At 37.3% G+C, this 23,071-nt stretch overlaps 1 protein-coding gene across 1 annotated transcript; it reads right to left on the bottom strand.

Annotated features, from left to right (window-relative positions):
* Positions 1-21,031: 21,031 nt before the first annotated feature.
* On the bottom strand, positions 21,032-22,699 carry LOC135149491 (uncharacterized). The gene has a single exon (XM_064085218.1). The coding sequence runs from the start codon at positions 22,697-22,699 to the stop codon at positions 21,032-21,034; it is 1,668 nt and encodes a 555-aa protein (XP_063941288.1).
* Positions 22,700-23,071: the final 372 nt, after the last annotated feature.

The raw sequence follows: 23,071 nt of genomic DNA, 5'->3' as shown, positions 1-23,071 counted from the left end.
GATTTGCCTATAAATATGGCTTCACTTCTTCATTTTCAATTGTTCAAAGTATTGAAAAGCTTTCAAGTTGTGCTAAACTTGCTATTCGTTAAATCCACAGTTTTCTGTGCTTTGATCATTCGGTTGTTTTATACCGCTAAGTTAGAATACTTCCTGTCAAATTTATTCTATGAACTAGTGCACTTTAAAACTGAACCATATTAATTTAATAACGACTTTCAAGTTTAAATAACTTTTTACTTGAACCTTGTTTATTTAATTAATTAAAATCTGATTATCCAATTATATCCAAATCAGATTTATTCCGCGCGAATTTTGTGACGATTGTATTCAACCCCCCCTTCTACAATCTTATCGGGACCTAACAATTGGCATCAGAGCGGTTGATATAATCTACCTTATCAGATCCTATACTCACTCAGAAACTTTCTAAAAATTCCAAATAATTTTTTATTCGAAATAATTTTATTTAAAAAATTATTTCTGACCAAAAATTATTTTTCCTTCAAAAATCCAATCTTTTCCCAAATAATTTTTTATTCGAAATAATTTTATTCCAAAAATTATTTCTGATCGAAAATTATTTTTATTTCAAATCTTTTCGCAAATAATTTTTTATTCAAAATAATTTTATTCCAAAAATTATTTCCGATCGAAAATTATTTTTCTTCCAAATATTTTTCTAAATAATTTTTAATTCGAAATAATTTTATTCCAAAAATTATTTTTGATCAAAAATTATTTTTCTTTCAAATCTTTTTCCAAATAATTTTTAATTCGAAATAATTTTATTCCAAAAATTATTTTTGATCAAAAATTATTTTTCTTTCAAATCTTTTTCCAAATAATTTTTAATTCGAAATAATTTTATTCCAAAAATTATTTTTGATCAAAAATTATTTTTCTTTCAAATCTTTTTCCAAATAATTTTTAATTCGAAATAATTTTATTCCAAAAATTATTTCTGATCAAAAAATATTTTTCTTTCAAATCTTTTTTCAAATAATTTTTAATTCGAGATAATTTTATTCCAAAAATTATTTTTGATTGGAAATTATTTTTCTTTCAAAATCCAAATATTTTCCCAAACACTCAAACAATTTGTTAAACAATCTGAATATGAACGGGAAATACTACGACAACAAAGAGGTGAACCTGAAGTTTTTGCTGACGCTTCCTGAGCATCTGGAGCATAGGATAACTGCCATCAGAGAAAGCAGAGATTTGTCAGAGATCTCACTGGAAAAGCTCTATGGCGTTCTGAAAACCTATGAGTTGGAACAGGTCCAGATGAAACAGAGATATGGATGGGGAAAGACGATCAACGCGTCTACATCTATCAGCAATTCTACTGCCCTCGTAATAGAATCACCTGTTGTGAAAGAGCGGAAGATTGTTGTACCTTCTAAATGCGCCCAAGAGTATGTGGTTCCTAAAATTGGACATACGTCAACAAGTATGGGTGATGATGAATTCTACTCTATGGAAGAGTTAGATCAGCTTGAGGACGAATCTCTTGCTATGTTTGCCAGGAAGTTTGGCAACATGAGATTCAGGAGGAGTCCCTCATACAAATTTAAATCTTCTGGTAGTAAATTCCAAAAAGGGGGATCTTTGTCCACAACTTCAAAAGGGGCTTACAAGACTGGGATGGTTGATCGAAGCAAGTTTAAATGCTTCAACTGTGATGAACCTGGTAACTTTGCATCGGAGTGCAAGAAGCCTAATCAGCTGGCAAAGAAGAAAGAATCCTATGACGAGCTAAAGCAGAAGTATGAGGCTCTGCTAAAGAAGCATCAAGGCCAAAGCAGCCAAGTGAAGTCCTATGTGGCAAAAGAGAAAAGCTGGGATGACAGAGACAGTGATGAGGAGGAAGAGCGGGGGAGTGTTGCTCTAATGGCTTTCATGGAACCTTCTACACCTCCACATCGCACTGGTGGATTTCCGGTAGATCCTACTTGCCCTAAACTATTTATGCAATTAGGACTTGAACGTGATGATGCTCGTAATAAGCTCAAAGCTCTGACTCTTGAACACAAATCTTTAAAGCAAGAAGTTCATGAGTTAAAGTTAAAAGAAAAACTTGTTCTCACCCCTAAAATTGAACAATTAACTAGTGACTTGTTGACTCAGTCTAACAAAGTCAAAGTGTTAGAGTATAGGGAGAACAAACTGAATGAGCAACTAGCTGAAGAGAAGGTTAGGTGCCTTGCTTATAAGGAGTCGACTAATATTGTTAAGAACCTAATGGACCAACAAGTGATTAAAAGGAAAGTTGGTATAGGTTTCGATTACAACAAGTCGGTAGGTAAGGCTAGTAATATAACTCCTTTTGTTAAGAGTGCTGAAGACAGGGGTATCCCACATGTTTTAAAGGATGCTCCCAAACCTTTATTCAAAACCCCTGTCGCAGAACCATTACTTGATATGCCCGTGATTATTCAATATGAAATGAATTTAGAGGATATTGAGAATGAGAGGGAGATTCTAGCATCTGTAGAGCCAATGCAAGTTGAGGGCACATTTAGTTCGCCCAAAGCTGGCATAGGTGCCAATGGTTTAAAGAATAATTTTAACAAGCCTAATAAGTTTGTTAAATGCAGGAATGATAACAATACATGCTCTTCTACTAATAACACTAGAACTTCTGAATATGTTAATGTTGAAACTGTTAAACCCCCTGTTGTTCTGAATAACATGCCTACTATTCCTTTAGTTGATATGTGCCATAAACCTTGTGGTGTTGATAATTGCATGCTGTGTGCGTTTAATGTAATGTCTGCTTATTTCAAAAGTATGCATGCTAACAAAGAAAACACAACACCTAGAAAGCACATGAATAGTAAGTTTGCAAAAACCAAGACTGCTGGTCCTTCTCCTATCAAGAAGGATACTTATGTTCCTACGCCTAAACCTAAAGTGTTCAAGGCTGTTTGTAGGAAAGTAAGTACAGTCAAGGTGGATGCTGATGTTATTCGAACAGGATCTATTGTCAAAGCTGACAAAGGTCAATTCTTTAAGTATGCCGGGCCCAACCAAGTTTGGGTTCCGAAGAAAGTTTAATTCGTTTGATATGTGCAGGGAGCCAAACAAGGTTGAAAAGGTTGTATGGATCCTCGATAGTGGATCTTCTAGACATATGACCGGTGATAGAGCCCTGCTATCAAATGTGATTGAGAGAGCTGGCCCGATTGTCAACTTTGGAGATAACAGCAAAGGTCGTACTACGGGATATGACAATTTACATGCTGGAAATGTTATCGTTGAAAAAGCTTCTTTGGTTGAAGGACTCAAGCACAATCTTTTGTGACAAGGGATTCCAAGTAAACTTTGTCAAGGAGAAGTATTTGATATCTCACACTAAAGATGACCGTCTTGCTCTCTGTGGAGTAAGAAAAGCTAACTTATACGTAGCTGATCTCAATTCGGGAACCAATGATGAAGATAATTGTTTCTATTCAAAGGCTTCACCTGAAGATAGTTGGCTATGGCATAAGAAGCTGTCTCACCTTATTTTTAAAATTGTAAACTCTTTGGTCAAGAGGGATTTGGTGAGAGAACTGCCTCCTTTGGAATTCACTCAACAAGGACTTTGTGAGGCACGTCAGAAAGAGAAGGCTAAGATAGCATCATACAAAGGCACAGACACCAGTAACATTACTGAACCACTGCAACTATTACATATGGATTTATTTGGTCCAGTCAATGTGATGTCTTTATCAAGAAAGAGATATGCCTTGGTGATTGTTGATGACTTCTCTAAGTTCACATGGGTTTTATTCCTACATTCTAAGGATGAAACTTCGCAATTGTTAATTGATCTTATCAAGAAGATCGAGTTGGATTCTAATGATAAACTTTGTGTCAGAGCAATAAGATCCGATAATGGAACAGAGTTTAAGAATGAAAATCTCAACAGATTTTGCTCCGACAATGGCATAACAAGACAATATTCAGCGCCAAGGACTCCGCAACAGAATGGAGTAGTAGAAAGGAAGAATCGTACCTTGATTGAAGCTACAAGGTCAATGCTAAACAAATCAAGGTTGCCCATCTACTTTTGGGCTGAAGCTGTGAATACTGCTTGTTATACCCAGAATCGAACTCTGATCAACAAGGAACACATGAAAACTCTGTATGAACGTAAAGAAACCAATGGTCAAGTACTTTCATGTATTTGAGCTAAATGCTTTGTGCTTAAGGTTGGAGATGAACATCGTGGCAATTTTGAACCCAAAGCACTTAAAGCAATTTTTTTGTTGGTTATTCTCTTCGAGCATATAAGGTGTTTATCATTGATCAATTACAAGTCAAGGAAAGTGTCAACGTTACTTTTGACGACACTAAACTCCCAAGTATCCAAATTGAAGATCCATCTGAGTCACTAAAGTTTGATAATTATCCAGACTCAGACTCGGATGACGATGAATAACCTGATGCTGCAACAGGTAATGACAATAACAATGTTGATAATGATCCAGGTAATGGTGGAGAAAACAATGGAAACACTGTGGACTCTATTAATACTAGTGGTGGATCATCTAGTCAACCTGGCAACAGCTCAGGGGGAGATGGTGGATCAACCGGTCAAACACAACATCACAATAATAGTACTGGCGTATCATCAAGATCAAATCTTCCAAGGGAGAGGATCTTGAGTAGAGATTATCTCTTTGATCTAATTTTTGGTGATCCAGATGTTGGTGTTCAGACTAGGAGTGCAACTCAAAATGAATGTCTATATTTGGGTTTTCTATCTCAAGAAGAACCGAAGAAAATCGAAGATGCACTAGCCGATCCAGATTGGGTTCTTGCCATGCAAGAACAGCTCAATCAATTCAAGAGACAAGAAGTCTGGGCCCTGGTTCCAAAACCAAAGAACAAGTCTGTTATATTGGAACTAGATGGGTCTACCGTAATAAGCTTGATGGTGATGGCATTGTTGTACGAAACAAAGCCAGACTGGTTTCTAAAGGTTACTCCCCGGAAGAGGGAATTGCGTCTGATGAAACCTACGAGCCAGTTGCACGTCTTGAGGCCATCAGAATTTTTCTTGCATTTGCTGCACACTCCAACTTCAAAGTTTATCAAATGGATGTGAAAAGTGCATTTCTGAATGGAAAGCTAGAAGAGGAAGTATATCTAGAACAGCCTCCTAGCTTTAAAATTCCAGAATCTGTTGATTTTCTGTACTTCTTGTTTAAAGCTTTTTATGGACTCAAGCAGTCTCCACGAAGCTGAGTAACTACGTGATGAGTATGATGGGTGAACTGTCATTCTTTCTTGGTCTTCAAGTAAGTCAGAAAGATGATGGAATCTTCATTTGCCAATCCAAATATGTCAGATATCTTCTAAGGAAATACAATCTAGAAGACTCTTCACCGGCAAAGACACCCATGGCCACTCCCACTAAGCTTGACCAGGACAAATCTGGTAAGAAAGTTGATATTTCAAGCTTTAGAGGTATGATTGGCTCACTACTCTATCTCACTGCAAGCAGACCTGATATAATGTTTGTAACATATTTATGTGCAAGCTTCCAAAGTGATCCTAAAGAGTCACATCTTATAGTTGTTAAAAGAATTTTTAGATATCTTAAGGGTACACCTATTGTAGGTATCTGGTACCCTAAGAATACTGGTTTTGACCTAACAGGCTATACAGATTCTGATCATGCAGGATGCAGGATAGACTGGAAAAGCACTTCTGGAAGCTGTCAGTTTCTAGGACGACGGTTGGTTTTCTGGTACAGCAAGAAATAACACTCAGTATATACCTCGACAGCCGAAGCAGAATATATTCCGGGAGGTAGATGTTGTGCTCAGATCTTGTGGATTAGGAATCAACTTAATGACTATGGACTTGTAAACAAAATTCCTATATTTTGTGATAATACAAGTGCGATAGCCATTTCCAACAATCCTGTACAACATTCTAGAACCAAGCACATTGACATAAGGTATCATTTTATTAGAGAACATGTCATGAATGAAACTTTGGTGCTACCTTTTGTACCATCAGCTAATCCGATTGCTGACATCTTCACTAAACCACTTGGTGAATCCACTTTCTCAAGATTGGTTTGTGAACTTGGAATGTTAAAAATGACATGAGCTCTTGTCAATAGTTTTTATGTTTATTTCTACTTTAATTTTGTTGCATGCTTGTAAAGTATTTCTTATTGGTATATATGTTGTGAATACTAATATTGTGCATATTTATGTGGTTGGTAAATATTCAAGTAATTGACGGTTGCAATAACTTTGTCGTCCATATCAGGGATAGACACTGGAATTGCTGGTTCTTTATTGAACCAAGTGCCTTCACAGGCATCCGAGGGAAACTTGGACACGTTGCCATCTAAAACGTCCTTGTCTACCCTCCCGGAAGGAACATTTCCGGATCCCCAATGGGATCTTTCACCCTTGAAGGTGAAAGGCAATCTACTCTGCTAGAGGATTCTTCTAAGGATCATGTGCCGTAACAGGTATCTGAGGGAAACATAGGTTTCATGCCATTGAAAGGCCTATTGTCTACCCTCCCAGAATCAAACTCTGGATCCTTTAAAGGATTTACTACTCTCTGAAAGTAGTAGGCAACTTGTGGACTATGACTTGGATTTATCCGATGAGTCTACATGGATTGGGAATTATGAACTCCCATTGCACCACCAATGACCTTCCATGAGGAGGCTAAGGTGATCTTAAATTGCAGGTACATCACACTTTGGAAGCTCAGGATTTGTGTGGAGTGAAACACTTACAGAATTTGTGAGTGAAACCTTTACCCATAAACTGAGAGATATTTTGAGTGTCGAGTGATACACCTGCAGAATATTTTAGTGAGACACCCACTGTTTACCACATTTAAACCATATTATTCAAAATTGGTATCTAAAATGTTTTATCTAAGTGGATGCTTACTATGGTTACTTTTCTACTGGATGCACCTTCTACGAAGCCCTGTCTTCTTCATAATGGATTCTGTCGTTCAATGTCTTATCTAATCAGTTGGTATCATTATTGATAACGATTGAGGATTCCTCAACTAAGGGGGAGAAATATTGACAGAACTCTGAGGAACTCTGAGGGGGAGAATATTCTATTATCCATGATCTTAAGGGGAGAATGTTCTATGCCTCACTTAGGTGGAGAATATTCATGTTCTAATCTATCATCTAAGGAGGAACCTATGAGGGAGAAGATTAAGGATGAATTACATGTTAGATCTTAAGTGATTGAATTTTTCTTGGAAGGTGATTGCAAGGCCTTGGAGAAATTGAAAGGTCTTAAGTGATTGAAAGGCATTTCAGAAGAAGTAGCTATCCGAAGAAAATGAAGACTGGTACAATGTTATATGCATTACCAAAAACCATCTACTATGTACATTTTTAATGTTTTATGTTTCTCTTATCAATTGGGATTGTTTCCTAATAGGTTGAGTTGGTATTAATGTTTATTGAGTCATAGAAAGTTGTTAGTTGTTGTTAGTTGAGTTATCCTCATCTGAATTTGTGTGTTAGTGTTTAACAAACAAATAGGGGGAGATTGAAAGGCCTTATTGCAAAGTACATGTCTAAGCCTATTTGTACAACCGGTGATAACTCAACTTGTGTTTGATGACCTGACAACTTGTAACTCAACTTGTAACTCAACCTGGATTAGTCTCTGATAAGTTATGATAGTAGATAGTTTAGCTGGAATCAGATCAAGAAAGTAAAGTGGATACAAGAATCAGATTGTCAGAAGAATTCTAGGATATCCGCTACAAGCCACTGGAAGAAGTTCATTTCATATGATCAAGCCTCGGTGCTAAATAAATTGTGTAGCAGTTCAAGGAGTTCAGAAGGTACGAAGATTCAAGTATTTATTTCATCAGAGATTCCATATGTGTACTGAAATGAAGTTGAACTAGAAGACGAAGATTCGAAGACCCGACCGCAGCTCAAATGTTTAATTGATGGAGAATATTCAATTTAGTTAGGCACAGATGAACCAGACAGTACATTTGTGTGTCAGCTATTTATATTGAATATTTAACATTAAAGGAAGGTGGTCGTTCAAGCCGAGTGATTACCAAGACGAAGGCTCAAGACATTTGCTTTCTGGAATACACACTTTTTAATTAATTCTTTGTTAAATAATTAATCTCTATTAATTTATTTAGTTGTTAAATTAATTCAACTTTTTAATTAGATATTTATTTATATAATTTCTGGATTAAATTAAATATTTATTAATTAAAGATTATAAGCTGTGCGGGATTAAAAGTATTTCTAAGGAGCTGGCTAAAGAACGAAAGTTTATAAACTTTCGTTCACTGATGACAGCAGGCGTACATCCGAATTGAAGTGGGCATGACATTCTTAGAAAATGTCATACCATGTGCCTCTGCATGACTTTTCCATATGTCATACCATGTGTTTCTTCATGACATTTCCAGGGAATGTCATGCCATGCTTAACTTGGAGGCCAAGCTCAAGAATGTCATGTCATGCTTAGCTTGGAGGACAAGCTCAAAGAAAGTCATTCCTTCTTCCTTTTCAGCATGACTTTGTTTATTTATGTCATTCTGTTAGGTCCTATTAATTCACTATATATAATAATATAGTGATCACAATATGTAATACAGTATGACAATATAAGAGATCGAAAGCAGTAAACTCTTATATTCACAAAACTCGATGGTTACAAAAACTCTCTCAGTGATTTATATTCTATCACCAAGAGCTGCTAGGGTTCTTAACAATATACTTGATAACTCAACTCATATAGAGTAACCCTAATCTGTGTTTATATAGACACAGTTACAAAATCAATCTCTGATTCGATATCCTATAAATCAGCTAATAAATCTATCAATCAAAGATTGCTCCAGTTTTCTGTTTAGTTTCCATAGTCAGCAAATCACTCCTCAGCTTCTATCCTTCCTTGAAGTATATCCGCTTCTGAGCTCTTTCCACGTGTAAACTCTGTCGAGTCTTGACTATGTAAACTCTGATCAGACTTTATCAAACTCTGTCAGACTTTACTAAACTCTGATCAGCTTCCAGTTTAAACTCTGATGATTCCTGTTCTAAAACAAACCTTGAGAACATTAGTAATCATCAATTATATCTAACAATCTCCCCCAACTTGTGCATGAATAAGTTATGTGCAAGTTAACAGATAATTGATGATGTCAAAACATTTAAGTCAAATGCAACAGAGTTTAACTATATAACAGAAAACTTTTAAAACTTACAGATACTTTACTCCTTAGCTGCATAGATACCATTTGCTGTCTTTAGATACTCTCTGAGGAGTTCTTTCTCAGCTTCTTCAAGCACTGCAATCATTTGTCTCTTGATCTCTCTCAGCTCTGGATCTGAAACTCCAGTTTGATAAATTGCAGCTCTGAGATCATAAATCTTGTTCTTCTTCAAGTCCCTATCCAGCCTGATATTGTAAGCTTTATCAGACTCTTCATTAAATGCAAGAGTTCTGATTCCACCTATTGTTTCAATCTTTGCTGAATTTTTCTTCATCTCCACCAGCTGTCCTTTATGATTGAGGTATTTAGGAATGAAAAGTCCAGCATTTTTGTTTCCTGTAATCCCCATCTTTCTTCTGATTTGATCTTTTAGCAGGTTGGAGATGTGTTGTCCTGACTTGTTCTTTACTTGAAATATGTATGATACATATCTCAATTCTTCCCAGTGTTTAGCATATAGATCTGCTTCAAGTACTCTAAACACTGTTCCATCAGACATGAAGTAGATAAGGATATTATCTCCTCTGTCATTTTTTACCAACTGGACTGAATCAAGTTTGTCCATTCTGTCTTGCAATACTCCAATCTTGGGAGCACAGAGAGATGAGGGGTCATCTGGTCTTGATCCTATACTCTGATCAAATTTTTCATACTTGGATCCCAGCCCTCCTTTATCTCTTCCTGCCTTTTGATGAGAAAATGGTTTAATTGAGCCTTTTTCAAAACTTATTTCAGTCATCAGAGTAGGCTTTGCAAATCCAGCCAGTGGAGTAGTTGTTGGTTTGAACACAGCTTGAGCTTTGTCAGAGACTGTGTCTTTCTTTGCTTCCTTATTGACTTGAGCTGTGTCAGAGGTCAATCTTTCTTTTTGAGGTTCTGCAACATGAGCTTTGTCAGAGATTGCAGCTTCTGTTTTCTTTTCCTTCACAACTTGATCCTTGTCAGAGGTTGTAGGCTTCTTCTTTTCCCAGCCTTTCTCCAGATTTTCATCTACTTTGCTTTTACCCTTGGAGGTGTATTCATCTTCAGAGTATACCTTTTTGACTGGTAAACTCTGATCAGCAACAGTAGATTCCTTGATCAGTATTCCTTTTTCTTTTGGCTTGGTAGTTGACTTTGCAGGCTTTTGGATCTTTCCAGAGTTTATGGCTTCAATATGTTCCTTTTTCAGCTCAGCTTCCTCTGCAGCAATCAACTCCAAATCCAAATTTGCTTCTGGATTTTCTTGTTCAAAAACCAATCTAGCAAGCTCTTCATCAGTCATGGGTTTGTCTGATCCAGTCACTGGTCTTTGCTCAGATCCAGATGTGATGTTGTGAGTTGGACCAGACTTTGTGCTTTGCTTAGATTGTTTCTGACTGTCAGAGTTTGAAACTCTTCCACCAGTTCCTGCTTGAAATCTCTTGTGCTTTGTGAAGTCATCCACATCATCATCATCATCATCATCATCCTTCTTCTTTCTCTTCAGAGCTTGATTAGTAGACTAGCATTTGACTTTAGCTACTCTCTCCCCCTTTTTGACATCATCCTCATCAGGTATCAGAATTGATGTGATCAGAGAAAGTGAAGTTTGGATGGCTTCAAGCTGTTTGGACATCTTTTCTTGATTTGATTCAATCATGGTCATCCTTTGGTCCAGAGATTCATTTGCAGTCACCAGCTTCTGTACATTTTCTTTCATAGGATTGATGGTCCTCTTCTTTTCCAGTTCATTTGTCTCCTTGACTTTTGCCACCTCTGTTCTTAGACCATCTATTGATTTAGATGTCTGGGCATGAGCAGGATGAAATGTTTTCAGATATAGAATTGTGCCCTTGAGGCTTGACATAACATCAGAGTTTGTAATTTTCTTTTCTGCCATAGATAAGAACTCTTCAGCTTTAGGTGTTTCCAAGGAATGCTGGTGACTCAACCAGAGTTTATCCCATACTTCAGTTGGAGGATCAACCTGAAGATCCCTGGGAAGTGGCTCAGAGTCTGTGTTCAGAGTTTGTAGCCTGGCATTGTACTGGCTAGTTGACTCCCATTTCTGTTGTGTCAGAGGAACTCCATCATTTTCATCTTTGGCAGTATCTGAACTGGCATCATCCTCAGTATCAGAGTTTGCTTTTTCATCTTCAGGAACAGGATCAGCAACTTTCTCTACATTATCCGGAGCAGATTTTTCTTGAGCTTCAGACTGTGACTTGATGGGCTTTTCACCAGTCTGAGCAAGAGATTGTAAAGCTTCCACAGCTACTTTGTCAGTTTCCTCAACTTCATCAGACCTGTAGTTCTCTGGAGCTGTATCATGAACAATGGCATCCTCAGGAATTTTCATTGGAGATTGAGGAATTGGACCATGATCAGATAATGGAGTTTGAGAATCAGACAAATTTGCTCCAGCTTCAGATGTAGCTTGTGCATCACACTCTATTTCTTCATCTACTGCAGATGCTGTAGGAGATGCTTTAGGAGATGTTGTAGGAGATACTGTAGGAGATATCAGAGGAACGGCTTGAATAGGAAGCACCATCAGAGCTTGAGAAGTTTCTGGTAGTGGGATAGATGGTGTTTGGTCTTCCTCAACAGTGAAGTCTGTGATGTCAGTTTCTGGGATTTTCGCCTTTGCAGGTTTTTGAGCCCGTAACTTGAATCTGGCTGTCTTCTGAGGACTTGTGTGAACCGGTTCAGAGACTGTTGTTGGAGTAGGTTCAGAGTTTGCAACTTGTGCAGTTTCTAGATCATCATATTCATATGCTGCAACAAGTCTTCTTCTTTTCTTCTGCTTTGGAGGAGAAGCAGCTTCATTGTGGACATTATCAGAGTTTGCAGCATCAGAGTTTGCTGGTTTATCAGACTTTGTCTTTAGAACTTGTGTATCAACAGAGGTTCTGGTTTTGGTTGTAGAGGGTTGGTCATCAGACTTTGTAGATTTGGATGGTTTTGTAGTTGATGATCTTGGTTTTCTGGTGACTGTGGGAGAGGTTGGATGTTGTGGTTGAGGTTGTTGAGGCTGTTGTTGTGGTTCCTGAGGAAGGTTCAGCCTTGCTCTGAAAGGAGCTGGGATTTGCAGAGGCCTGAGAACTGGTCTCTTCTCATCTTTAGATATGAGATCCTTAAAAGCCCTTTTATGAAGTTTAAAAGGTTTGATCTCATCTGCAGCATCAAAATCCACTTCTCCAACAGTGGCATTAAACAACAATTGGCAAAATCTTGAGAAATATATGACATTCCTGTTCTCAAGCATTCTTTCACCAATATTTCTAAGAACTAATCTACCAAAATCAAAAGCAGTAGAATAGATCAGAGAATACCCGATCTGTAGCATGTCCATTGGAATAGCATCCCAGTTTGTAGATTTCTTCTGGAAAGCTCTGGTAACGCAATCAAAGAAAAAACTCCACTCCTTATTGAGCCATGGACGCTTCAACTGACCCAGTTTATCCAGAGATTCGTAGTACCCCAATTCAAGCATCATTGTTCTGAGATTTGCATCTCCATTGGTAATGTACGCAGAATGTTCTGGCAAGTTAAGTGCCTGACGAACTGTTGCTGGAGTAACTGCATACTCCTCCCCGTCATAGGAAAACACAATTGATGGTGATCCATCTGCACCACCATTGTCATATGTACCCGACTTCCAAAAGCTGATGATTTGGCTTCCTGAAAGTCTTGCAGGAGCGGTGAGAGCGGTACCGATGACACTTTGTGCCAAGAATCGCTGAAAGGGATGATAATCCCTTGGGGCTTCAGCAGTGTCAAGGATGGCTGCATAGTTATTAGGAACGAATTCAACACCTGCCAAGATAAAAGCTGTAGTGGCCATTAGAACAGAGATTATGAAAAGAAGATGTTTGAGGAAATGTGTAGACGAAGATTCGAATTTTAGAGAACAGAGTGTAAGAGTTTTGTTTAGAAGGTGAATGTAGAGAGTAAGTGTAAAATTGAATAATAAGCAATAAAATCTGATCTGAAAAACTCTTCAGATTTTGTTGAACTGAGCACGCATGGGCTTTTTGTTCAATCAGACACCTGTCAAAATGTAACTGGTAGATGAGTGTTAGTGGGATGGAGAAACGAGAGTAATAATCATGAGTGCAGTAAAACATGCGCAGTAATAAATGCTGATTACACGTTCTCCTATTAAAATGTTTTGCATGTAAACCCACTAATAATACATCCGTTTGAAACACATTCTCTTCACATTCTCTGAATATTTGAAAAAAAAATCAAGATCAAATCTCTCGAATTTTTAAACTCTGAGATTTAAGACAAAGAAAATAAATTTCTGCGAACCTCAGAATAAAGACATAATTTTCAGAATATTCATCAATAAATCAGAGTTTGTTCTGAAATCCATAGCTCAATAATGTGCTTGTGAAATGTGTGTGGTCATGTTAAATCAGAGAATATAAAATTTCACAATTTCGTAATTATAAGGTAGACTTTGAATAATTTATTCAAACTCTCAAAACTTAGACTAGGACATACTCTGAAGATAATCTTTTTTTTTTTTTTTTTTTTTTTCATCAGGACGCTTCTCAGTGTGAGTGAGGCACGACCTTTAAATATACTATTGCATTAGTATTTCTCCAGTAATCAGAGATTGTGACTGGTCACCATAGATTATAAAATCTTAGCAATTACTTAATACCAGCAAATGTTTGGTTCTTCCCAGTCACTGTCATATTAACATCTAAGATCTTAAAGGAGTACCATGCTTATTTTTCAGGGGGTTTTGTCTCAGGTAATAAAAACATCAGAGTTTATAATCACTGTCTAGTATATGAGAGAAAATTTAAATTAATCAGTCTCACTTATAATTAAGATATGTGAAGTAGTAGAGTCTCAATGATATCAGCATGCATAGTGTGAACTAGTGTAGCACAAAATTGAGATTAGGATTAAGGAACTTAGCTGAGATTCATGATTACTCATTCAGAACATGCTTCATGGTATCTTCATAGGTGTTTTGTCTCAGAGAAGATAAAAATGAGATCACTTATCAAGATTCAGAGTTGTATAAGCATCAGAGAATATTATCAGAGAATGTTATCAGAGTAAAGCAAACAGAGTATATTATCAGAGAATGTTATCAGAGTAAAGCAAACAGAGTATATTATCAGAGAATGTCATCAGATTTTATCAATCAGAGTATATCATGGCAGATGTGTGAGTAATACATATGGTAAATTTGACAAGTTAAATTTTAAAGATCTAACCAATATGTTTACTCAGTTCCTGATATCATTCCTAGCTCATTCACCAGCCTGGTAAAAGTTGCTTCACTTAATGGCTTGGTGAAAATGTCTGCTAGCTGCTGTTCAGTAGGAACAAAGTGAAGTTCAATGGTTCCTTCCTCCACATGCTCCCTTATAAAATGATATCTTATACTGATGTGCTTTGTCAGAGAATGTTGAACTGGATTTCCTGTCATAGCAATAGCACTTTGGTTATCACAATAAATAGGAATTTTAGAGAAGGATAACCCATAGTCCAACAGTTGATTCTTCATCCAAAGAATTTGAGCACAACAGCTGCCTGCAGCAATATACTCTGATTCTGCTGTTGATGTTGAGATGGACTTCTGCTTCTTACTGTACCAAGAAACTAGTCTTCCACCCAGAAATTGACAACTCCCACTTGTGCTTTTCCTGTCAATTTTGCAACCTGCAAAATCTGCATCAGAGTATCCAATAAGACTAAAATCTGATTCTCTAGGGTACCATAGTCCCAATGATGTGGTTCCCTTGAGATATCTGAATATCCTCTTTACTGCAATCAGATGAGGTTCTCTTGGATCTGCCTGAAATCTTGCACATAGACATGTGGCATACATAATGTCTGGTCTACTTGCAGTCAGATAAAGCAATGATCCAATCATTCCTCTATAGTTTGTGATATCCACTGATGCACCAGTATCTTTGTCTAGTTTTGTTGCTGTTGCCATAGGAGTAGTTGCAGCAGAACTGTCTTGCATACCAAATTTCTTTAAAAGATTTCTGGTATACTTGGCTTGATTTATAAAAATCCCATCTTCAGTCTGTTCAACTTGTAAACCCAGAAAATAACTGAGTTCCCCCATCATGCTCATTTGGTACCTAGACTGCATGAGCTTGGCAAATCTTTGACAGAGTTTAGCATTAGTGGAGCCAAAAATAATGTCATCAACATAGATTTGAACTAAAAGCAGATCATTGCCATGATTCAAATAAAACAGAGTTTTATCTATGGTACCTCTAGTAAATCCACTTTCAAGAAGAAATTGAGCTAGAGTTTCATACCATGCCCTTGGAGCCTGCTTTAGTCCATAAAGTGCTTTGTCCAACCTGTAGACATAGTCTGGATGTTTTGGATCCACAAAACCTGGAGGTTGTTCAACATATACCTCTTCATCCAGTTTCCCATTTAGAAAAGCACTTTTGACATCCATCTGAAATACTTTGAATTTCTTGTGTGCAGCATAGGCCAGAAAGATTCTAATTGCCTCCAATCTTGCAACTGGAGCAAATGTCTCATCATAATCAATACCTTCCTGTTGTGAATACCCTTTTGCCACAAGCCTTGCTTTATTCCTTGTAATGACACCCTCACTGTCAGTTTTGTTTCTAAACACCCATTTTGCACCAACTATGGATCTGTCTTTAGGTCTTGGTACTAGGGTCCAGACTTTATTTCTTTCAAATTCATTTAACTCTTCTTGCATTGCTTGAATCCAATCAGGATCTTGAAGAGCTTCCTCCACCTTTTTGGGTTCTGTTTGTGACAGAAAGCAATGATGTAAACATTCATTTGCTGTAGCTGTCCTTGTTTGCACACCTGCTTCTGGATTGCCAATTATTAGATCAGGTGTGTGAGATTTTGTCCACTTCCTAGCATGTGGAAGCTGACCATTTTCATCATTGGATCCTCCCCCTTGATCCATGCTCTCCTGATTCTGTTGATCATTCTCTGTAGCTCCCCCTAAGTCTGTGCTATCAGAGTTTGAATCAGTATTCTCTGATGAGTTTAAGTCAGCATTCTCTGATGAGGCTTGGGTAGAGTCTGGAACATTCTGATGCTCCCCCTCAGCAATTGCTTCATCATCATGAACTTGTGAATTTTTACTAGAGTTTGCTGTATTTTGTTCACAGTCAGAGTTTGACTGTTCATCAGAGTTTGTTGAATCAGAGAATATTTCTTCATTTTCAAAATGCAGTTCTTCATGATCATCCATATCAGCTAAGCCCATAATTCTTTTGTCATCAAATGACACATGTATGGATTCCATGATGACCTTGGTTCTCAGATTATAGACTCTGAAGGCCTTTGTTATCAGAGGATAACCTACAAAAATACCTTCATCAGCTTTTAAATCAAACTTGGTAAGCTGTTCTGGATGAGTCTTCAATACAAAGCATTTGCACCCAAATATATGAAAATACTTCAGATTTGGCTTCTTTTTCTTCACCATCTCATATGGGGTTTTGCCAAGCTTATTAATCAAGGTTGCATTTTGAGTGAAACAAGCTGTTTGAACAGCTTCTGCCCAGAAATAAGTGGGCAATTTAGCCTCATCAAGCATAGTTCTGGCAGCTTCTATAAGAGTTCTGTTTTTCCTTTCAACTACACCATTTTGCTGTGGTGTACCAGGTGCAGAGAACTGTTGCACTACACCTCTTTCTTTGCAGAACTCTTCCATTGTTGAATTTCTAAATTCAGTTCCATTATCACTTCTAATGATTTTCACTTTGTCTTCAGATCCATGATCCAGTTGTGTCACATGATCCATCAGATGCAAGGCTGTTTCATCTTTAGAGTGAAGAAAATATACCCAAGTGTATCTAGTATACTCATCAACAATGACAAGAGCATATTTCTTCCTTGCAATGGATGGTACATTGACTGGTCCAAAGAGATCAACATGTAGAAGATGATATGGTTTGTTTATTGAGAATTCAGTCTTACTCTTGAAAGATGTCTTTCTCTGCTTGGCTTTTTGACATGAATCACACAATCCATCAGATGTCAGTAGTGATTCAGGGAGTCCTCTCACAAGCTTTTTCTTTATAAGCTCATTTATGGAATTGAAATTTAGATGTGAAAGCTTCTTGTGCCATTTCCAACTTTCTTCTGCAGAGATCCTTGTAGACAAGCAAATTGCTTTTTCTTCAGAGTTTGTAGGCAAGTGGATTTCATAAATATTCCCATGTCTGTGAGCAGTTACTGCCACTTTGCCTGTTGACTTGCTTACTATCTCACTGTGTTCTTCATAGAAATCAACATGATATCCTCTGTCACAGATCTGACTGACAGAGAGTAAATTGTGTTTCAGCCCTTGAACAAGAGCTACATTTGATATGATGACATTTCCAAGATTGATTTTGCCATATCCCAGAGTCCTTCCTATGTTGCCATCTCCATAAGAAACACTTGGGCCAGCCTTCTCCACAAACTCTGACAGCAGGGTCTTATTTCCAGTCATGTGTCCTGAACATCCACTGTCCAAGACTAGGATATTCTTCCTGTTGCCCTGCAATCATAAAGACCACTAGTTGTTAGTTTTAAGGACCCAGACTTGCTTGGATCCCTTGGCCTTATTAAGTTTGTTAGCTTTTGCAGCGGTATTATTATCAGAGTTTGAGCTAACAGACTTTGCAACAGAGTTTGTACTGGAAACAGAGTTTGTACTTGCAGAGTTTTTATTAACCTTTAAAGAAGGTTTCAATTGATAATAATCATAATACAAACTATGATATTCTTTGCAAGTATAAATAGAATGCCATAAACTACCACAATGAAAACAAGGATCTTGTGGTTTATATCTAATACTACTTTTTCTAACTCCAGACTTTGTAGGTAAAGAGTTAATGTCCTTGTTCTTCCTGCAAAAATTAGCAAGATGATTAGTATTACCACAGTTATGGCATGTCTTCCTAGGTGCATTTGGAACAGGCATGTAGTTATTACTCTTGTCTATGCCAATTTTGCCATTTCTATTTTTCCTAGGCTCCTTGTTTCTGTCATCAGACTTTACCTCTTTAAGCTTATGTTTAAGCTGTTTCTGAGTCATCAGTCCTATGTTAACCTGTTTGGGCTTTTCAGATTTTAAATTGTTGTTAATCTCTGATTTTGGTCTACATTGTTTAGGCTTAGAGGATTCAACAACAAATTTAACAGGTTTAACCTTAGGTTTTTGAGTTTTAATAAACTCTGTTTTTGATGACTCAGCTTCTGAGTTATCAGTGTAACCTAGTCCCTTCTTCCAGTTTCCACTACCTAAGATATCCTGAGTAGTTTTGCCTGAATTAGTCCATGTTTTAATGATCTCTCTTTCCTTGGCAAGTTCTGATTGAAGAGATGCATACCTCTTTGATAATTCATCTTTGACAATGACAGCATCATCTCTTTCTTTTTGAACTTCCAACATTTGAACTAATTCTTTTTCTAGAAAATCATTCCTTTTCTTTACACTCAGAGTTTCAGATTTTAATCTTTCATTCTCTAAGGTCTGATCTCTAAAACTGATATGTAAAGTTTTAAGAAACAATCTTAACTCAGTTATATCTTCAGTATCAAAGGCAAGAGTAGAGTGAGGTACCTTAGCAGGAGATTCAGTGTTGTTGTCAGTGTTTGCCATTAGAGCATAATTGACTTCTTCTTCTGAATCAGATGTATCTGTCCAGTTTCCTTTCTTGGTGATAAAGGCTTTTTCTTTTTCCTTCTTGGCTTTCTTGCATTCAGATGCAAAGTGTCCCTTTTCACCACAGTTGAAACAGGTATACTTGTCAGCTTTTCCAGCTTTTCCTTCTTTGCCCTCATTCTTCTTAAAGTTTTTCTTGTCATAAACTCTGTCAGAGTTTCTGTCTTTCCTTGAAAAACTTTTGCCTTTGTTGAACTTTTTGTAGGCCAACTTCTTGAAGCTCTTCACCATCAATGCTGCTAACTGCATCATCTCATCATCACTTTCTTCAGAGTCTGAGGGAACATCAGAGTTTGAGTCATCAGAGTTTGATGTCTCAATGTCAGACTTTGTGACATGAGCTTTTCCCTTGCTCTTAGCAGCTTCCTCTTGAACTTTCAGAGCAACAGACTTTGATTTTCCTCCATGTCGTTTGCTCCTCTGTTCCATCTCAAGTTCATGAGTCTTCAGTCTTCCATAAACATCATCAAGAGACATTTCTCCAAGATCAAGATTGTCTCTTATTGTAGTGACTTTCAAATCCCATTTATCAGGAAGAGCTAGAAGGAATTTGAGGTTTGAGTCTTCAAGATCATATTCCTTGTCCACCAGAGATAAGTCATTCAGCAGTTTGACAAATCTGTCATACAGATCTGTCAGGGACTCACCAGATTTTGAGTCAAAGTGCTCATACTCCTGTGTAAGGATTGTTTTTCTGTTTTTCTTAATGGCCTGAGTTCCTTGACATCTGGTTTCCAGAGCATCCCAGATTTGTTTAGCAGTTTTGCACCCAATCACCCTATTAGACATTGCATTATCAAGGGCACTATGCAACAGATGCTTCACCTTTGCATCTTTACTGATAGATGAGATGTCCTCTGGAGTATAATCTTTCTTTTCTTTTGGAACCATCTTTTGAGGTTCATCTGCAATCCCAACAGAGAGCTTGGTGGGCATATGTGGTCCATCATAAATCCGGTCAAGGTATTCTGGATCAACAGAGTCTAAGAATATGATCATTCTTTCTTTCCAGACTGGATATTCAGATGCCTTAAGGGTTGGGACTCTAAAGGATGAAGCTTGTGATTTTTCAGACATAATTGTGTTTAAGATCTCACTGTAGTAATCTTAACAGAGCTGGCTCTGATACCACTTGTTAGGTCCTATTAATTCACTATATATAATAATATAGTGATCACAATATGTAATACAGTATGACAATATAAGAGATCGAAAGCAGTAAACTCTTATATTCACAAAACTCGATGGTTACAAAAACTCTCTCAGTGATTTATATTCTATCACCAAGAGCTGCTAGGGTTCTTAACAATATACTTGATAACTCAACTCATATAGAGTAACCCTAATCTGTGTTTATATAGACACAGTTACAAAATCAATCTCTGATTCGATATCCTATAAATCAGCTAATAAATCTATCAATCAAAGATTGCTCCAGTTTTCTGTTTAGTTTCCATAGTCAGCAAATCACTCCTCAGCTTCTATCCTTCCTTGAAGTATATCCGCTTCTGAGCTCTTTCCACGTGTAAACTCTGTCGAGTCTTGACTATGTAAACTCTGATCAGACTTTATCAAACTCTGTCAGACTTTACTAAACTCTGATCAGCTTCCAGTTTAAACTCTGATGATTCCTGTTCTAAAACAAACCTTGAGAACATTAGTAATCATCAATTATATCTAACACATTCCTTTCCTTGTTTCAGCATGACTTTGTGTTTTAATGTCATTCCTTCTTAGTGTTTGGCATGGCTTTGCTTTATTAAGTCATTCCTAAGCTAGAAAGTCATTCCTTTCAATGTCATACCTAGATCCAAGTGATTTGCCTATAAATATGGCTTCACTTCTTCATTTCCAATTGTTCAAAGTATTGAAAAGCTTTCAAGTTGTGCTAAACTTGCTATTCGTTAAATCCACAGTTTTCTGTGCTTTGATCATTCGGTTGTTTTATACCGCTAAGTTAGAATACTTCCTGTCAAATTTATTCTATGAACTAGTGCACTTTAAAACTGAACCATATTAATTTAATAACGACTTTCAAGTTTAAATAACTTTTTACTTGAACCTTGTTTATTTAATTAATTAAAATCTGATTATCCAGTTATATCCAAATCATATTTATTCCGCGCGAATTTTGTGACGATTGTATTCAACCCCCCCTTCTACAATCGTATCGGGACCTAACAGAGACGCTTGAATTTGCTTTCCTATCTCACAAGCATCACAGATGTGACCTTTTTGATAGTTTAGCTTTGGTATCCCTCGAACGTGATCTTTTGCGGAAAGATTCTTGATTAGCTTCATGTTTGCATGCCCCAATCTTCGATGCCAAAGCCATGGATCATCATTTGTAGTGATTAGGCACACATTCTTGATTTTGCCCATGTCACATGTATAGACATTTTTGTTGCGAGGGCAAGTAAGAACCAACTTTCCATCCTTGTTCAAGATAGAACAGTGAGTAGGATAGAAGATCACTTTGTATTCGTTGTCACAAAGTTGACTGATTGAAAGAAGATTGTATTTCAGCCCGGTGACTAGTTGGACATTTGATATTTTGACTCGATCATTTCCAATGTCCCCAATTCCAATGATGCGATCTTTGCTACTATCTCCAAATGTGACATCTCCAGCAGCAACCTTGTTAATGTTGTTTAAGAGTGACTTGTTTCTAGTCATATGCCTCGAACAACCACTATCAAGGTACCACATGTCTGTTTTAGCAGCAAGGCACACCTCTTGGTTCGTAGTGGAATCTTCCGTAGAAGTAGATGCTTCATCCGAAGCCATTAAGCATAGATTAACCATTTCTTTGCTTGCTTCGGAGGCTTCTTCATCCTCACTTAGATCCCAACCATTTTCTGCTACGAGAACACGTCCTTTGGCTAGCTTTGGACATTCTCTCTTGTAGTGACCCGGTTGTTTGCATTCGAAACAAACATCTTGTGTCTCCTCTTGAACATGCTCTTTAGGCTTAGGAGGAGTGTAGTTATTGTTGTTGATGTTGTTGTTGTTTGCATTGTTGTAGGAATTCGAATTTGAATTTTGAATTCCTTTGCCTTTGTTGTAGCCCGAAGTAGGAAAATTACTCTTGTAGTTAGGAGCGTAATTTTGAGAGTAATTTGGCCTCCCATTAGAGTTGAAAACTCTTTGTTGATTGTTTGATTTTAGGAAGCCTTTTCCATTTCTTTGAGCTTTGCTTTGAAGCACACGACGAAGTTGTCTTGTTAATAAAACGATTTCGCCTTCATCAAGATTTTTGAGTTCCTCGTTCAGCTCTTCGTCGTTGTCATCATCATCGATTAATATGGCCTTGAGTGCAATATTTTTCTTCTTTTCTTCCACTTTCGGAACGACGATATCCGGAACATTGTCTTCCTCGTAAGCACGAAGATTTCCGAAAAGGTTGTCGATGTGATAATCATTGAGATTGTGCATCTCTTTGATTGTTGTAACTTTGACTTTCCAACTCGGAGGAAGAGATTTAAGAACTCGCCGATTCTTTTCATTTTGCGTGTAGTTCTTCCCGAGTTGAGCAAGCTCATCGACAATACGAGTGAATCTCGTTTCCATGTCAATGATATTTTCTCCTTCTTGGAGTTTAAAGTTCTCGTACTCCATGATTAGAGTATCCATTCGAGAATCTTTAATATCGGTGGTTCCTTCGTAGGTGACCACAAGTTTGTTCCACATTTCTTGTGCAGACTTGCAATTGTTCACACGCTTGCATTCTTTTTCAGCAAGTGCACTTGTGAGAACCATTTCAGCTTTCGCAGCGATGTTCATTCTATCTTCTTATTCGTGAGTATATTCACTCACTTTCTTCTCGAAGATAACATCATCAATAATTTTGGTTGGAATGATAATGCCATCCTCTATAGCCATCCAAACTTTGACGCCTTGAGATCGAGCATAGATGCGGAATCTCGTTTTCCATGTTGCAAAGTTGGTGCCATCAAATAGAGGTGGTCGAGAGCTAGATAGACCTTCACCGCAGCCAATGGTATTTAAATACGCCATTTAGGATCACTGCTTGTTGTACCTGTAGATCTGAAAATCACTTGACAAACACGTTAAGCAGCACTGCTCTGATACCAATTGTTAGGTCCTGAATAAGGCGTAAATTAAGCTAGAAGGGGGGTTGAATAGCTTAATGTC

The sequence above is a fragment of the Daucus carota genome, chromosome 9 (assembly GCF_001625215.2).
Source record: "Daucus carota subsp. sativus chromosome 9, DH1 v3.0, whole genome shotgun sequence".
NCBI lineage: Eukaryota > Viridiplantae > Streptophyta > Magnoliopsida > Apiales > Apiaceae > Daucus > Daucus carota.
The sequence above is the reverse complement of the archived record's forward strand: the minus strand, read 5'-3'. Positions and strand labels throughout refer to the sequence as shown.